A 17,226-nucleotide genomic window follows, 5' to 3' on the forward strand; every position below is an offset into this window, starting at 1 on the left:
AAGAGAATCCCAAGCAGGCTACATTCCCAGTGTGGAGCCTGATGTGGGGCTCGATCTCATGACCCTGAGATCTCGACCTGAGCCGAAATCAAGAGTCACACGCTTAACCAACTGAACCACCCAGGCGCCCCCATAGTTTTGTACTTTTGAGGGTTGCACTCATTGGTTGTCGATTTAGACCCAGTAAAATATTGCACAAAGGTCATATTGAGGCTACTTGTCTAAGAAAAGGAAGTTTGAGAGAAATGCTGGAAGAATTCATGGAAAACTAGTACTTAACACCATGAGAAGAAGTAATGCTAACCATAGACCAAGTGGATCCCGTTTTTTATTTTCCTAACAGGCACTTGTTCATTTCTGTTTTCACCTTTGATTGGTCTGAGAGCTCTTTTTTTCTGGGGAGAGCAGCTTGTCAAACCTGCTTCTGCAAACTACTAAGGCTCGAGATCTTCACGACCAGAGTTCTGCCTCGTCCAATATCTGGTCCCCATTATCACTCAGCTCAGCCCAACAGGGGAGAGGAGAGTGGTGTGTTGTGCCAGGCAGCTCCCCGAGCCAGGACGGTATCCTCCTTCAGCCACATGCCCAGACAGGGGTGACAGCCACGGGCACGCCCCAGGTAATCAGTGGCCAGAACAGACAATACCACATACCAATACCATACCTCCCAGAACAGACAATACCACAACAAGCCTTTGTCTGACCCTTCCAGACCTAAAGTCAAGGAGAGACATGAGATCCCCCTGCAGCTGAGGGGAAGAAAGCCAGCCGAGGGAACTGCTTCTGAAAAGAGCGCCGTCTCCTTTTTCGTAAGGTGGTTCCTCGTAAGGCAAGGCTGGCAGCTCGCTTTCCTGCATGCGGAGAAAGGACAGCTTTCAGGACTCCTGCCTCCGGCGGTCGTGTGCCTAACCAAGCCAAGGAGGACCGTCCTGGTCCAAGTGCTTGCAGCCGGGCTGGGGACCCTGGGCTGCCTCCCGGATGGTGCGGGCCACGCAGAGGCCTGCTGGCAGCCAGCTGCCTGCCCGCACCACACGGCCTCCCCTGGGCCTGCTCCTGCCCTCGGCCTGTCCGGCCGCTGGCCTTCTGGTTGGGTCAGTGGCCAGGGAAGGCGGTGTGGAGTCCTAGCACAGGCCCAGAAGGAGGCCGGGGGCTGAGTCTGCCAGGGATCTGCGCTTGCCTCAGGAACGAGTCTGTGACCTCAATTGGACTCCTGGAGAGATGAATGTGCCAACTTCTTGCGATTTACTAGTGTCTGCCAAATTAAACTTGCCACTTCAGTGAATGAAAACAGCCCCAGCACAATTCATCACATTAAAAAAAAAAATCACTGAATTGATGCATTCAAGGAAAGTTTTATCTCCTCCATGACAAGGCTGTGAGCAGCACAAAGCACAAGTTTGTGGTTAGACAGAATCCGCACAAGTAGCGTCTGAGGAAAACAGAGTCCACACTGCCTGTTAATGATGCAGTCACTGGGCGCATGGTTGGGAGACTGGGAGCCGGGATCCAGCCATTATTCAAGGCGTAGGTCTGTCGGGGCTGAGCAGGAATGAGGAGAAAAAACACATAGACCAGAGTGTCCTAAATGTGGGACGTGCAGTGCTGGCGGCTGACAAGGTGCTGTGGGGTTGTGACAAGGCCTGACCTTCTCCAGCAACTTGAAAGAAGGACTTTTTGAACCAAAATAAGGAAGAGGATTAGAAGCTAATTTAGAAGGGAGGGTGGAAAAGAATATTCTGGGAAGAGCCCACAGGTGTGAGCTGAGGCCCTGAGGGGAGGGCTGTGAGCTCCCAGGCCTGAAAGCTTGGAACACAGAGGGGCAGGCGTGGCCCCGGGTGGACCACACAGGACACTGGAGGTCGTGCTCAGTTTTCCTGTTTTATCCTGAGAGCCACGAAAAGAAGAGGAGTGAGGGGATCTGGCTGGAAGTGTTTGACATGTCTGCTCTGGCTCACGGCAGAGAACAGGTGGGGCAGTTGGAGAAGCCAAAGCACTACCCGTATGAAGGGGGCTGTGCAGTGGGCCCAGGGGAGAGGTGCCTGGAGTGACCGGTGACAGTCTGGGATGATGACAAAAGTGGCTTAATTCCAAAGGGATGCAGGAGGAAAAACCCAGACTGTGGCTTGTGGACAGCAAGGTCGCCATTATTGATACAGTTTCTGGGTTGGTTTTTTGGTATTTGCTCTTAAACAAGATTTAATCAAAATGGACTCAAGATTGCTTGTATTAAATAGGAAAAGTTGTGATCAGGACCTCAAATCTTGTATTTAAAACGTGTATTTTGTAGTTTAGGAGTAAAGCAACACGATAAACCAAAAGAGAAACATTTTGTAACTTAGTGTCCCACATGGAGGGTGAGGGCTGTGCACTGCGAGGTGGGCGGAGGTGCTCTCCCCCGAGGGCTGCACCAGCTTCGGCCCAGGCTCCGCTGCAGCCCAGAAGCCTGGAAAGGGGGGAAGGAGAAAGTGGAGGGAAGACCTCAGAGTCTGTCAGCTCTGGCTGTGTGTGACACGCACGTCACCCCCATCCTCATGACTATAGGGTTTTCGATTGGCCTTTAGAAATGGGGCTGCAGACTCAGTTTTCCCCAGGAAGTGCAAGCATTTGATGTTCCCATCATCCAGCGGTGGGGGCAGAAAGCAAGTGTCCTGGAGGGGCCCACTGGGGAGCTTGAGTGCCCGGAGCCTTGCGGGACGGGAAGAAGAATAAAACCCTGTGTCCGTTCTCTTGGGGCCATGCTCCAGCCAGGGACACAACCCAACCACAGATGAAATGCCAGTGACTATACCCAGTGTGCAGGAAGGCTTCTGGGGGGGGGGGTAGGGGTGGGTGTAGCCTAGACTAATTTCCAGTGCAGAGGGGGCATGGGGACCCTAAACCAGGGACGCTGGTTGAGCAGACACTGAGGTGTAAAAGTACAAAGCTATTCCCCAAGTGCAAGGTAGACCACTGTGTCCAGAGAGGAGGTCCCTGTGAGGGAGAGGCAGGTTGGAATCAGCATGTAGATGGCTGAGAGGGTAAGGTGTAAAGGAACCATTGAAGCCCATTGAATGAGAGAAAGAAGACACCAGAATTCTAGAAAGATCAAGATGAAAGGCTGTGTGGAGGGGCACCTGGGTGGCTCAGGTGGTTAAGCATCGGATTCTTGATTTAGGCTTCGGTCATGATCTCAGGTCGTGAGATCGAGCCCCACATCGGGCTCCACACTGAGCGTGGAGCCTGCTAAAGATACTCTTTCTCCATCTGCCCTTCCCCCACTCACGCACACTGTCTCTAAAGTAAATAAATAAATCTTAAAAAAAAAAAAAAGACTACGTGGGAAAGCAGTTGCAGTTCAACTTGAACAAGCTTCCCAAGAGCACAGTGTAAGACATCTTGTGTGCTTGACCTCCCTGGGGACTGAAGATTCTAACGGGCAGAGCTCAGAGAAGAGGACATGGCCCCTTGGCCACCATATCTGCAAAGACAAGTAGACAAATGAAACAAAACAGAAAACAGACAAAAAAAGCCCAAAGGCCTCACGAGAGCCTCCTACTGGCTTTGGAGAGCCGTCAGTACTCCTGGGTACCATGAAGGCCTGCCCTCTCTACAGAGATTTGGCCAACTTGATCTGGCCGTGGCTAAAAAAAATTATTAAGAAAATACTCCTCGGTCTTGCTTATTTTTAAAGAATGACTCAATTAGTTCTCTAGTTTGCAAAAATTTTCTTAGCAGCCTCTGTGCGACGAGTCCCGTGCCAACCTTCTAACTCTGACCTCTCCCCCCAAGACTTGAGTACGTTCAGCTTTCTTTCACTTGTGCCCCATGAGCCCCCTGGAATCAGAGAGCCATTGGGGGTGGGAGATGAGCTCTCAAAAGGCAGGAGGCTGTGACAGGTTCTGCTGTGACGTCGGAGTGGGGGAGCGGGCTGCTTAGGGATGGACCACTCTTGCGTGTATCTGGGAGCTGCACTGAGCTCCTGGCTGCGTGCTTGGGGGTAACTCTAATCAGGCCATTTTCCGGGACAGCATGGATCCACGTTTCCAAATTTTTCCCTTTCTTTCTAGGAGAACTACACCACCACTGTGAAGTGGAACCAGGTTCTGCACTGGAGCTGGGAATCCAAGCTCCCCTTGGAATGTGCGAAACATTTTATAAGAATGAGGAGTGCGGTAGATACTGCCAAGACCCCCGGGCCAAGGGTCTGGAGCGGCTGGAGTTCGTGGGAGGAAGCAGATGGTAAGAAGGGAGGTGGTAAAAGAATTAAAAGCTCGAATATTTAATATTACTTAGGAATCAATAGCCAAATAGTAGAAGTCTCTTTTGAGGAGACCGAGTAGAAACCAACATTATTTTTCTTTGTCTTCCCTTGGAATGAAGAAGTGCGGGTATGAACCGTGCCACCAGGAGATAGACCTCTACGGTTTTGCCTCACAATTTATTCTCAGCGATAATTACGCAAGTTCAGACAATTTCGTATTTATTTTCCAAACGTGGGACCCGTGTTTACTACAACTACTAAGAGAACAAAGCAGGACATAAATTGTACATATGCTTTTATTAGAAGACAAAATGTGTCTGCACCTAGAGCAGAGGTTAGGAAGCTTTTGTGTAAAGGGCAAGATAGGAACTATTTTAGGCTGTACAGACCCTATTGGTCTCAGCCATGACTCTGAGACATGTAATTGTAATGGGAAATCCATCTTAAGCAATATGTAAACAAATGAGAATTGTTGTTTTCTAATGAAACTTTATTTACAAAAACAGATGGCAAGCTAGAATTGGTCCATGGGCCCTAGCCTGCCAACCCGTAAGGTAGAGAGAAGCAGTGAAATATGGAAACAATGAAATCAAGTCTTCATTTGAATAATGAGGTTATGGAGAAATATGTTGTATGTATCTCCTAATTTTGATAATTTAATTTTGTTATCATTAAAATCTAGAGTGGATTTTACCACAGCTTATTATGCTTCATTTAAACTATAAGCTGGTTCTAAAGCAATGCCATTTGGCTCTCTCAACGTATACCATTTGCCAGATAATCTGGAATTCCTGCCCATAGAACCATTCCTTTGTTAAGTGTTTATACAAATCTATTAAAGTCAAACTGATAGCAAACATTAACCCATAAGTAGCCTCATTATTAGTTTAATACTGCTAATAGAATTAAATCTGCATTTTAGTCATGTTCTGAGCACTCTCCATATTAATTTAGCCCTCAAATCAGCCCTTTGGAATATGTATTGTTCTTATCCCCACTTCACAGATGAGGAAACTGGTCACAATTAGCTTAAAGAGCCCATGTGAGGTCATCAAGCCCGTAAGTGGTAGAGTTGGAATTCCAGCCCAGACCAACCTAGCTCCAGAGCCCACCCTCCCACCCCACCCCCGTTCACATTACATCCTACTGCTGACAGATGGACACAGAAAAAAAACAGACTGAAAAGATAGTAAGAGACAGGACAACATTATAAACAGCTTTGATAAAATGGGCTAGATTTCTCAAAGCTGTAACTTCTGGTCTAAGTCAAGGATGAATGAAAAACCTGACTGTGTATTCTAGCCCCCAAACACTGGTTCTCAGCCGTGGTTGCCCATGAGACTCGCCTGGAACCTTTAAAAAAGCTCCCCTGCACAGGCCACACAGCAGGGTGAGGTCAGTGGTGGCGGTTTCCGTGGCTATGGTGGGCTGACTGAGTGGGAGCCACGGAGCCAAGCAGTCAGAGCAGGCAGCCCCTTTGGGGGTTGCGACGGGGGGAGCGGGGCTGAGGGGGCGGGAAGGAGGCATGGGGAGGGTGGCGAGTTGGCTTGAAATGGGAGACACCTGAGGATTTTCACACACTGATGGTCGTACAGAAGGAGAGATGGTGGAAAAGGAGCTATTTGAGTGACCGGCATTTCCGAGAAGGTGGGCAGAGATGTGGTCAGTAGTACAGTGTAGATAGAGATTAAGAGGGATACGTGGGGGCGCCTGGCTGGCTCAGTCAGTTGAGCGTCCGAAGCTTGATTTCAGCTCAGATCATGATCTCAGGGTTGTGGGATCGAGTCCCGTGTGGGGCTCTGCACTCAGCATAGAGTCTGCTTGGGATTATCTCTCTCCCTCTCCTTTTGTCCCTCCTGCTCACGTTCTTTTTCTTGCTTAATTTCTCTAAAACAAATACATAAAACCATAAAAAGGGGGTATGGGGGAGACATGTGGCTATGGAGATGGGCAGGCCTGGCAGATGTGAATGTGGTCTTGCCACCTGCTGGGTGAGTGAACTTGGGCTCCGTGGATCCTACCTGTGCTGGTGGTAAGAGATATCCTCCGTCCCACCTAATGCAGAACCTCCCTCGGGGCTGTGGCCCGTAGAGGGCAGCCGTGGCTGTCACAAGCAAAGCTGGCAGGGACACCTGATCCCAGGGCCGAGGGATGCACTGTCTTTGCAGTAGGAACGTCAGCAACATTTTGCCTAACAGTAGGAGCCCTTGTAAGAAGGAGTGTTTGCGCAGCCCTGAACTTTTCTAGGTTTGCCCAGAGGTTTAGGCTCGGCTTTTCCCCAGCAGGTAGAAGAGGCTAAAGCTGTCGTTGTTTGTTTCAAACCAGAGGGGCTGGTTTGAAACTTGAGTGATGTTCTAACCGATCGGCCTTTTTTTCTCTTGCAGTACAGAATTCTCTTGGACAGGACCCGCTGTTCGTTTTCCCTAAAGATAAGCTCGTGGAAGAAGGCTCCAATGTCACCATTTGTTACGTTTCCAAAAGCCATCAGAATAACATATCCTGTTATTTGGAAGGCGTACGGATGCAGGGAGAACAGCTCAATCCAAATGTGTCCGTGTTCAACTTGAATCATGTTGCTTTCATTAGGGAAACCGGGACAAATATCTATTGTAAGCCGGGCCAAGGAGACGGGATAAAGGGCACCGTTCTCTTTGTGTCAAGTAAGTGTGTACATGCTCTGTGCTCTTCTTTCCTGTTTCCTAGAATAGATGGAATTTCCTTTCCCAGAAGGCAAGTAAACATTTTCACCCGCGGTCTGGATGTTCTTTTGTCTCCCCAGTCTTCTAGGAGAGATTCTGAAAAAGATCTTGAAGGGTTTCCTGTTGTTATCGTGGCCTTATTGACGGTTTTATTCCTAGAGACCAAGATTATTCAAGGGGAGAAAGTTCGGGCCATTTCCTGGACCACCGGGAAGGGCCCTGCCTGCCTCAGCCATGCGGCAGGACTGCAACATGGCGGGGGACCGGGGGGTGGAGTGGGAGAGATGGCAGGGCACCGACTCCAGGGAGGCAGCCAGTGTTGCACCCAGAAGACCTGGGTTCAAATCATCTTCCTGTGCCTGGGTGTGCCACCTTGGCCAAGTTTCCCCACCTCTCTGAGCCAGTTTCCCTCTCTGTGAAGTGAGCCCAGGACTGGTTGTTTGAGGGTGAATGAACACAGACAGGCCTGGCTCCCAACGCTGTAGCCGAGGAATCCAGAGGAACCCGCTCTGAAGTGGGTGTGGAAAACGTCAGGTGCCTCCGTGGCTGGCAACAGGGAAGGGGGAGCACTGTGCATTTCACAGAGGTCTGTGTGCACGTGCCCAGGGGCCTCCTGCATTTGGTCAGGAGACCTCCCTTCCCTGCACTGGCGGTGGGACAAAATCTGAGCCTGCTCCCTCCTGCTTCTCGGGCCCAAGGCGTGCTCCAGGCTCCCGGGCACCCACCTCCACTGTCTCCCAGGGCCAGGCTTCTGAGAGCTGCAGGGATGTGGAGGGGCCCCGGGGGAGGAGGGGAGGAGGGGACGACTTGGAGGTACTGCATTTGACCTTGGAACTCTCAGCGCCCTGCTGTCCAGCTTAGCAGTCCTCCAAATCGGACTTGCTGGCATCCCAAGCCTAACAGCCCCAAGGCTATCTGCGAGCCCCAGCTTCCAGGGGAGGCAACACTGACTTCATTCATTCATTCATTCATTCATTCATTCATTCATTCATTCATTCTTCCGCTCACTCCAGCTGTCTGACAGTCAGTGGTAGGTGTTGAGAGCCTCCTAGCAGGCCCTGGGGGCCTGCAGATCCCGGCACAACTCCCACCACTGGTCCCCGGTGATGCCTCAAAGAAGAACAAGGGAAGGGAGAAGGGGCCCAGATGAGGTGCCTGAACTGTGACTTTCTAGAGGTGCGGGTGGGGTGTGATGCTTTTATCATTCAGAGTGATTCTGTGGCCTGAGACCCAAAAGGACCTCTCCGTTTTCCTTGTCTTTCATGAAAGGGATTTAACTAGGCCTTTCATCTGTTTTTTCCTTTGTACGGACAGAAGTCCTCGAGGAGCCCAAGGACTTTTCTTGTGAAACCCAGGACCTCACGACATTGAACTGTACTTGGGATCCGGGGAGTGACACCGGCTTGCTCAAACAGCTTTCCCAGAGCTACACTTTATTTGAATCGTAAGTTATCTCCCATGGCATTCTTGACAAGAGTCCTCCTTGTTTAAGGCGCTTGTGACAGCAACAAGAGCCACGTTCAGATGTTGAGGAAAATGTGAACAGATAGTTTACAACCATCCTGCCAGAGTGAGGAAGAAGCCTTCAGTGGTGTGTGATACTTTCCACCTGAGTTTCGAGAAAGGAAACTGTCACATAGAAATGATAAGAAAACCTGTTAGTGGTGAATCTTGATGTGAACATAGTTCCATCTGGTGTTCTGGGTCTACCTAATTTCTAACTTTTTAAGAATATTTAAAATACATTAAGGAGTCGTCTCATCCTCCATGTTGGTGGAGGGGGGCGGTCAGTGGTTCATGGTCATTACACATTTCACCACAGAAGTCGAATTTGTTGAAACGTTTTCACTTTTGACATTTGTTGATGGCGGGAGATCGACACTGTCATGTGGAACATAATTTGAAGGCCACTGAGTGTGCCCTGAGTGTAGGGATATATCTCTGTGTTGACAAAAGTGTAAACCCTGAAATTGTCGTTTTGTGTGTGTGTGTGTGTGTTTTTTTTAAGATTTTCCGGGAAAAAGACCCTTTGTAAACACAAAAGCTGGTGTCTTTGGCAAGTGGCTCCAGAGTCCCAAGACATGTATAACTTCACACTCACAGCTGAAAACTACTTACGAAAGAGAAGTGTTCACCTTCTTTTTAACCTGACTCATCGAGGTGAGACCAGTATCAGAACCCGCTATGGCGTTGTGTGACACGCTCTGTGATCAAGGAAATGTTGTTGATTTTTGCCTAATTCACATCCTAAGTGAAATTTTTAATTTAGGGGCACCTGGGTGGCTCAGTCAGTTAAGTGTCTGCCTTCAGCTTAGGTTATGATCCAGGGGTCCCAGGATTGAGCCCTGCATCAGGCTCTGTGCTCAGCAGAGAGTCTGCTTCTCCCTCTCCCTCTGCCCCTTCCCCTCCCCTGCTCATGCACGCATGTGCTCTCTCTCTCTCTCTCTCCACCTCTCTCAAATAAATAAGTCTTTTTAAAAAAAAGTTTTCATTTATAACTCTTGTTGAAACCACACTTCTCTTCATGGAAGCATGCATGGCCCACAGTCCCTGGTTATTTGTTTTGATAATGTAATAGGCACGTGCATGCTTACTACTCACTTTCAGACTAGAACTCTGACGGGAACTCACTGCCTCTCCCATCCCCCAGCCCCCCACCCGGCTCCTTCCGCCAAGATAAGTACAGATTTAAATCTCGAATGTGTCTATGTTTGTATAGGTGTATGTATTCTCATTTCTAATGTCCTAAAAATGTTATGTTTTTATTTTGATTGGTTTTAATGTATATATAAATATAAATATATAAATAAATATGATGTATATATAAATATAAAAGGCATCAAGCCACATGTGATAATTTAGTAATTACTGCTTGTGTGATAGTAAATTACTGATATTGACCCGTATTATTGTGTTATAGTGTTATAGTCTGTTGGTATTCACTGCCGTGAAGTATTTCATTGCATAAATCTATGGTATTTTGGTCAGGCATGTCCTCTAATGGTTTTTCAGGTTGTATCAAGGTTTTTATTCTCAAGGATGGTGCTACTATGAGCATTATGGATGTAGGACTGGCCTCCTTTTGTTTTCTTTAAATTATTTTTTATTTATTTGACAGACAGAGATTATAAGTAGGCAGAGAGATGGGCAGATAGAGAGAGAGAGAGGAGGAAGCAGGCTCCCCGATGAGCAGAGAGCTCGATCCCAGGACCCTGAGATCATGACTTGAGCCGAAGGCAGAGGCTTAACCCACTGAGCCACCCAGGTGCTCCCTCCTTTTGTTTTCTTGAGTGTATACCCCAAAGTGGAATCGGTGAGGACATAGAGAATGTGAATGAGCAACTTCAGATACAAAGCCAAGTGGTTTTCCAAAGGGGCTGCCCTGGTCATACCCTGGCCCTTGAACTCATACAGCCTCTCCACACTGGGGTGGTTGCCCTTTCCATTGTGTCAGTTTCCTGGGTATACATACCCTGGTGTCTGTCATGGTTTTGAGTACAGATCCTGAAGGTTGGGAATCTCTTCCTATGTTTTGACCACATGTTTTCTCTCTTATGAAATGCAGAATCTTCACCTGTGTTCCTTTTTTCTAGAATGCTCATCCCTTACTTTTTACTTTCTTAATTCCTCCATATCTTCTAGATTTTAGCTTAATCACCAGTCAGCCAGATAATGACAGAGTGCCTCTAGTATAGCTGGCACTGGGGACTTGGCAGTGAACAAAACAAGGTGACTGCCGCATGTGAACTTGGGTGTGAGAGTGCGTTGGGGGAGGGGATGAGAGTGGGGAGTGGACACATACAGTATTTTGAGTATCGCTACACACTGTGGAGAACGTCAGCTCAGGTCATGCAGTAGAGAATGCCTGATGCCACTTCAGTTAGGATGAGGCCGCCAAAGAATGAGACAGAAACAGAAAACATCTAGGGAAAGAGCATTAGAAGCAAAAAGAATAGGATTTGAGAAGGTCATAGGATGGGAACAAGCTCTGGGTTGTTTGAGAGACAGAAAGAATGTTCTTGTGCCCATACTATGAGAGAGAGGAGATCGGAGTGTCCTGGTTACGCAGTGACTATGGGATGAATGGGGTAGTCTTACCAGCTGTATTAGAAGGTGTCCATCAGGACAGGTCAGTGACTTACACTGTAAGAAAAGTTCATGCAGGTGGGGCTGTCAGAGGTGAGGGCGGAGAAAGGAGCTGGATGGGAGGCTTTTGCAGTCATCAGGCAGAGTCTTTGCACCAGGTGGCATGATGAAGTTGGTGGGATGTGGTCATATTCTGAATTTACTTTGGGATTGAGTTGGTAGGACTTACTTAGGGAAGGCAGGGGAAGAGGAATTTAAGATGATTCCTAGGGTTTTGGCCTAAACAACTGAGCTAATACTGGAACTATTTCCTGAAATGGGGAGGGTACTGTAGAGGAGCAACTCTGAGCAGGAGGGTAGAGTTTTGTCTTTGTCTTGTTGAGTTTGAGGTGTCTTTTAGACATGGATGTATTGAGGAGGCAGCTGGATATAATTTGGAAAGCATAGCAGAAGTCTGGGATGGCGAATTAGAATTGTGAGTCATGAGCCTGTGGATAATGAGATAAAGACAAAGGCTCAGGATAGGGGCTTCTAGAACTCCATCTTTTAAGTCAAAAGGCCTTTAACACTTTCACTGTGGTCACCCCACTTTCAATGTCACATTTGGTTTTGTGGTTATTGATTCATGTTTGCTTCCCTGTTGCACTTTGAAGGCAGGTCCATGACTGGTTTCAATTTCTCTCCCACCTGATAATTTGCCTTTTAATCAGTATGTTTGGAATATTTATATTTGACATAATTATTAATATGGTTGGACTCAATCTGGCATTTTATTATTTATTTTCTATTTGTTCCCTCTGTTTTTTTTTGTTCCTCTACTCTTCCCAGCCTGCCCCCTTTGGGATTATTTGAATATTTTTTTTAGTATTCCACTTCACTTTGTCTACTCACTTTCTCCTACATCTCTTTGTATTTCTGTTTTTTCCCTCTGGAGATTATGTTACTAATATTTCACAGTTTTCTTAGAGTTAATATTTTCCACTTTACGTAAAATATAGAAGCTTTACAACCCATGTCTTCCTTTACCCCCCACTACCGGCACAGTGATATTTCACATTCTAGTCTTCTCCAATCTGCCTGTTGCTGTCTACCTTTAAGAGTTCTCAAATAGAATATTTGAGAATGCTCCATGCACTGTTTTGACTGGATTCAGGAAGAGACAGGATGGGAGGTGCTTACTTTGTCTTTTTAAAACCTGAGCCTTATCCAGTCCATTTTTCATTTCAGATATTATATTTTTTAGTTCTGAATTCCCATTTGATTTTTTTAAAAAAGTTTATATTTTTCTGCTAAGAAGCGTTTTCCTCTATTCATTTCAAACTTGTTTACTGTTATGACATAGGTCTCTCTTAAAGTCTGTAATAATTGTAGCCATGTGGGCCATCTTAAGGTTGGCATCTGTTGATTATCTTTTCCTTTGGAAATTGGTGACATATTCTGTTTTTGTATGTAGAATACGTATGAATTGTATCTTTGACATTGTTGATGTTATTTTGTTTAGACTCTGGGTTCTGTTATACTCTCCCAATGAGCCACTTCTCCAAGTTTTGATCCTCTTTCACAATCTGCCTGCTTAATTTTAGGAGTCCTAGGTAATTTCTTCTAATGTTTTGTTCAGAATTTCTAATATAATTGATGAGAGAGAAAGGCTGTAGTTGGCTTACTCCATCTTGGCTGTAAGTCTGGTTTTGTTTGCTATTTTTTCAAAAGCAAACAACAAAAAAATACCAGTGAATAAATAAATGTAGACATGAACTGCTGTTTACCAAAGTCTTTTTGGATTTATGCTTGAGTTTTTTTTTTTACTTTGTTTTCTTTCTTTTTTTTTTTTTTTTTTTTTTTTTTGGCAGTGCACCCAATGGCTCCTTTCAATGTATTATTTAAAAATGTAAGTGCCACAAATGCCACCATGACCTGGAAGGTACACTCCATTGGGAAGTATTATACACTGTTGTGCCAAGTTGAACTCTACGGGGAAGGAAAAGTGACACAAGTAAGAATGCTGCTGAATTTCCTATTTTCAAAAATCCCTTTATGTTCTGAACAGAGAGCCTTATGAATAAAACCTCTTTAAAATCTTATTTCTGGGGGAGGTGGGTGCGGAGAGGGATAATTGGGTGATGAGCATTAAGGAGGACATTTGATATAATGAGCACTGGGTGTTATATGCAACTGATGAAGCACTAAATTCTACCTCTGAAACTAATACATTAATTAATTAAAAATATAATCTTGGGACACCTGGGTGGCTCAGTGGGTTAAGCCTCTGCCTTAGGCCCAGGTCATGGTCTCAGGGTCCTGGGATCGATCCCCGCATCGGGCTCTCTGCTCAGCAGGGAGCCTGCTTCCCCCTCTCTCTCTCTGCCTGCCTCTCTGCCTGCTTATGATCTCTCTCTCTGTGTCAAATAAATAAATAAGATCTTTAAAAATAAATAGATAAAATCTTATTCCTGTGTGGGTTCAGATGGCAAGGGTAATCTGTTTAATTAAAAAGTTCATGAAATTGGGCGCCTGGGTGGCTCAGTGGGTTAAGCCTCTGCCTTCGGCTCAGGTCATGATCTCAGGGTCCTGGGATCGAGGCCCGCATCGGGCTCTCTGCTCAGCAGGGAGCCTGCTTTCTCCTCTCTCTCTCTATGCCTGCCTCTCTGCATACTTGTGATCTCTCTCTCTGTTTCAAATAAATAAAATCTTAAAAAAAAAAAAGTTCATGAAATTAATCACAAACTTTAGAGTTGGGCAGAGGGCTTTAGAGATTTTCTTTTCCCAAAGAAGTAGTTTTACCCCAAATCTGATTGAACCATGCTATGATATGACTTTGCAGTGAAGTATGCTCACCACTACACCTGTCTCCTCTATTCCTTCTTCTGCTTCTTTCTTCTTGTTTCCTTTTTTTCTTTTCATTCTGTTTCTTCTTTTCCTTCCTTCTTTCCTCCCTTCCTTTCTTTGAAACAGCACAACGTTTCCGTCAAGGTGGATGGTGCGCACCTCTTCAGTGGCCTGGAGCCGGACACGGAGTACGTGGCCCAGGTGCGCTGTGCTAACGGCAACCACTTCTGGAAATGGAGTGAGTGGACACAGCGGAACTTCACCACAGCCGAAGCTGGTATGTTAAGCTCCCCGCAGTGTCACTCAAGGATCTCAGCTGACTCGTGGGAGATGGGTTAGGGTTTCCCTCAGAGCTTTTGACTGTACCCAGACCTGAGGGGAACATATTGCAACAGAGGCTGAATACTCTTTTTAAAAAGAACCGGATTAAATGCTTAACTGCGTGTGAGTGGGAAGCCATCCACCTCAAACATGGGTCAGTCAGTGTTCTTTCTTTTATACGTTTTCTCTCTCGTCTTTGATTTTGCGAAATGGTTTCTAAGCTAGTATAGCTGGGTCCCCATTGGATTTTGCGAAATGGTTTCTTTTTTTTTTTTAAGATTTTATTTATTTATTTGACAGACAGAGATCACAAGTAGGCAGAGAGGCAGGCAGAGAGAGAGGAGGAAGCAGGCTCCCCGCTGAGCAGAGAGCCCGATGTGGGGCTCGATCCCAGGACCCTGAGATTATGACCTGAGCCGAAGGCAGAGGCTTTGACCCACGGAGCCACCCAGGCGCCCGCGAAATGGTTTCTAAGCTAGTATTTCTGGGTCCCCATTGGATCTGGAGCTATGTAAGTCAGTGTAGACTTTTCAAATTAAGGGCTAAGGACAAACAGTAGTGTCCATGCTAAGGAACACTTTGTTCTCATACCAAACAACTTCAGGCTATGTGTGGAAATGTGATGATATTTGGAAACTGAATTTTTAGTGACACGTCATTCATTCAGCAGCAGCGAGCTGTGAGTTTTCTCGATCATTCTTGCAGTGGGACTTTCCTCACCCCGACTGAACCACGAGTCTTTCTGACAGATAACTACGGCTTGTGGTGCCTTCCAATAGGGCCTCCAGAGATGAGCTGGCCCCGCCCTGCTTTCATCTCCTTCCCACTCAAAACGACAAATCATCGTTGTTGCCCAGAGACAGAGGAGGCAAATTCTGCCTGTAGATTCCTGGTTTGTGGAGTTACTGAGATGTAGCAATCGTGACAGTTAGGGCAGCTGGCCCTTACGGAGCGCCCCACAGATCTCCAGCGCTTGCTGGGTTTTTCTCCTATTCCTCATACCAGGCAGGAGACATGATGGGTAACCATTCTTGCTGTGTAGGTGAGGGCCCCGAGGTGCACAGAGGAGCAGTGATTTAATTGGCCTCACCAGGGAGTGACAGAGCTGTTGACTGTGACCCAGACCCCCGCCCTCTGACTCCAGAGCTCTACCCTCACCTAGAACTCAATTCTGTGTGTTTGGTCTCTTGATGCTGTTATTACAGCCTCCAGATCTTGTCGATTCAAGTCCTGGCTCTTTTACTGCCAAAGGAAGGAGTATATGTATTTATTTGATCCCAACTTCTTTTCCTCTGTGTGTGTGTGTAGGCATGTGTGTGTGTGTGTAGGCTGGCGGGGTTCTTTCTGTTTCTCCACAGGAGGACCATTTTAAAGTAGTGACTGGAGCTGAGGGCTGACGAGGACAGCTCTTCTAAGCCTACACTTGCGTTGGTCACTGGTGGTCCTCAGCAGCCTTCCTCTCCTTGTCTGGTGTTCCTGCCCCACCTCCCACCACTTCCCCCTCCCAACCCGCTCTCCCACCCTCCTGGGGGACTCCAGTAATTTTTTTCTAGAGGCATAGACTCCTCAAGAATCCCTGCTGTAGAAAAGCCCTGTTCCTGACAGTAATGTGGTATCCCCCTCAGCTGTGTTTGATTAAAGAATTTTTACTTTAATGGTAGTGCTCTGCTTTGGTTTTTTTTTTTCTTCCAAATTTATTCCAACATTATAACCAAAATTGAGTATAAAAGGACAGTGGCAAAAGGGTAGAGTTTTTAGTAAATTGTATTTCTTTAGTGCAAAAAATCTGAAAATAATAAATTTTGCTTTTGATAATAACAAGAGAATGAGATGAAGCTACTGGTAGTGAATCTGTGTGTTATGTATCTATCTATTTATATCTGTATCTACATTTTTTTAACCTCTGACAACACTTTGCTTGATGCTGGAAAGGTCGATGTTTATGTGTAGTAGAACCATGCTGCAGTGTAATCGTAGTGAGCAGACGGCACCAGTAGAAATACAGCAGAAACTATATTGACCCAAACAGAGCACTGTCAGCTGTGCTGCGGGTGCTGTTCTCACAAAGACTGACTTACCAGCCCGCTGAAGATTTTGCATTGAGCTTAGAGTCCTGTGTCGTTTCTGAGTATTTTAGTAAGTTTTTGCTTGCGTATTGGCTTCTCCAGGGGATTATTTAGCAAAATGAAATCTGCTTCAGGGCGCCTGGGTGGCTCAGATGGTTAAGTGTCTGCCTTTGGCTCAGGTCATGGTCTCCAGGTCCTGGGATCCAGCCCCAGGTCAGGCTCCCAGCTCAGCGAGGAGTCTGCTTCTCCCTCTTCCTCTGCCTTTCCCCCTACTTGTCCTCTCCCTCTCTCTCTCAAATGAATAAATAAAATCTTTTAAAGAAATAAAAATAAAATAAAATCTGCCTTAATACATCTTTAAAAATACACAGTCATCTTTAAGTTGAGAAAGTGTCAGCAACTAAAAAAGGGACTTATTTAAGTTTCAATTATTAGGCACAGTAAACTATATTTTTATAAAACAGCTAAATCTTTGTGTTATGCTCCAAAACAATTCTTCTTGCACTGAGATGTTTAGAATCAAATCACAAATCATTGTCCTACAATTTGCTGGTGATAAATAAAGACTTTTCTAGAACAGTATAGTAAGGGAGTGAGCGGGTGCCCTGAGTGTCCAGCTGGCAGGCAGCTTCCCCAGGCAGGCCGGGAGCTGGCAGAGAAAGAAGCGTGGGGAGGAGGGAGTGTGGGGATCAAGGAGGGGTGCCAAGGCCAGGCGAGAGGACCACTGAGAGGACCAGCCGCTGTGAAATCATGAACACGCATCAGAGAACCACCAGCCCCTAGGGCTCCCCATTAGGGCACCTCCATTGCAACCTTCGCAGATGAAGCAAGGAAGTAGCAATGGTCTGCTGCTCTTAGAAATTCAGCAAATGAGAAATTTACCTAACTAACCTCCTACAATTGGTCTAACTGATGAATGATTCCAAAATTTTCTGGTGACTTCGAGAAACTTAGGCTTGATGTTCATAAGAGCTTTCAGTTTGATGCA

At 46.5% G+C, this 17,226-nt stretch overlaps 1 protein-coding gene across 1 annotated transcript in view; it reads left to right on the forward strand.

The window, feature by feature from the left end:
- Nucleotides 1–17,226, forward strand: part of OSMR (oncostatin M receptor) — a 51,502-nt gene that overhangs the window by 19,677 nt on the left and 14,599 nt on the right. Inside the window, exons 4-9 of the mRNA XM_032851356.1 lie at nucleotides 4,047–4,218; nucleotides 6,625–6,900; nucleotides 8,254–8,383; nucleotides 8,948–9,099; nucleotides 12,876–13,018; nucleotides 13,978–14,128. Coding sequence (XP_032707247.1) covers nucleotides 4,047–4,218; nucleotides 6,625–6,900; nucleotides 8,254–8,383; nucleotides 8,948–9,099; nucleotides 12,876–13,018; nucleotides 13,978–14,128 — 1,024 coding nt within the window. The remainder of the gene's footprint in view (nucleotides 1–4,046; nucleotides 4,219–6,624; nucleotides 6,901–8,253; nucleotides 8,384–8,947; nucleotides 9,100–12,875; nucleotides 13,019–13,977; nucleotides 14,129–17,226) is intronic.

Source organism: Lontra canadensis, unplaced genomic scaffold, assembly GCF_010015895.1.
Source record: "Lontra canadensis isolate GAN:19392208 unplaced genomic scaffold, GSC_riverotter_1.0 scaffold5, whole genome shotgun sequence".
Lineage (NCBI taxonomy): Eukaryota > Metazoa > Chordata > Mammalia > Carnivora > Mustelidae > Lontra > Lontra canadensis.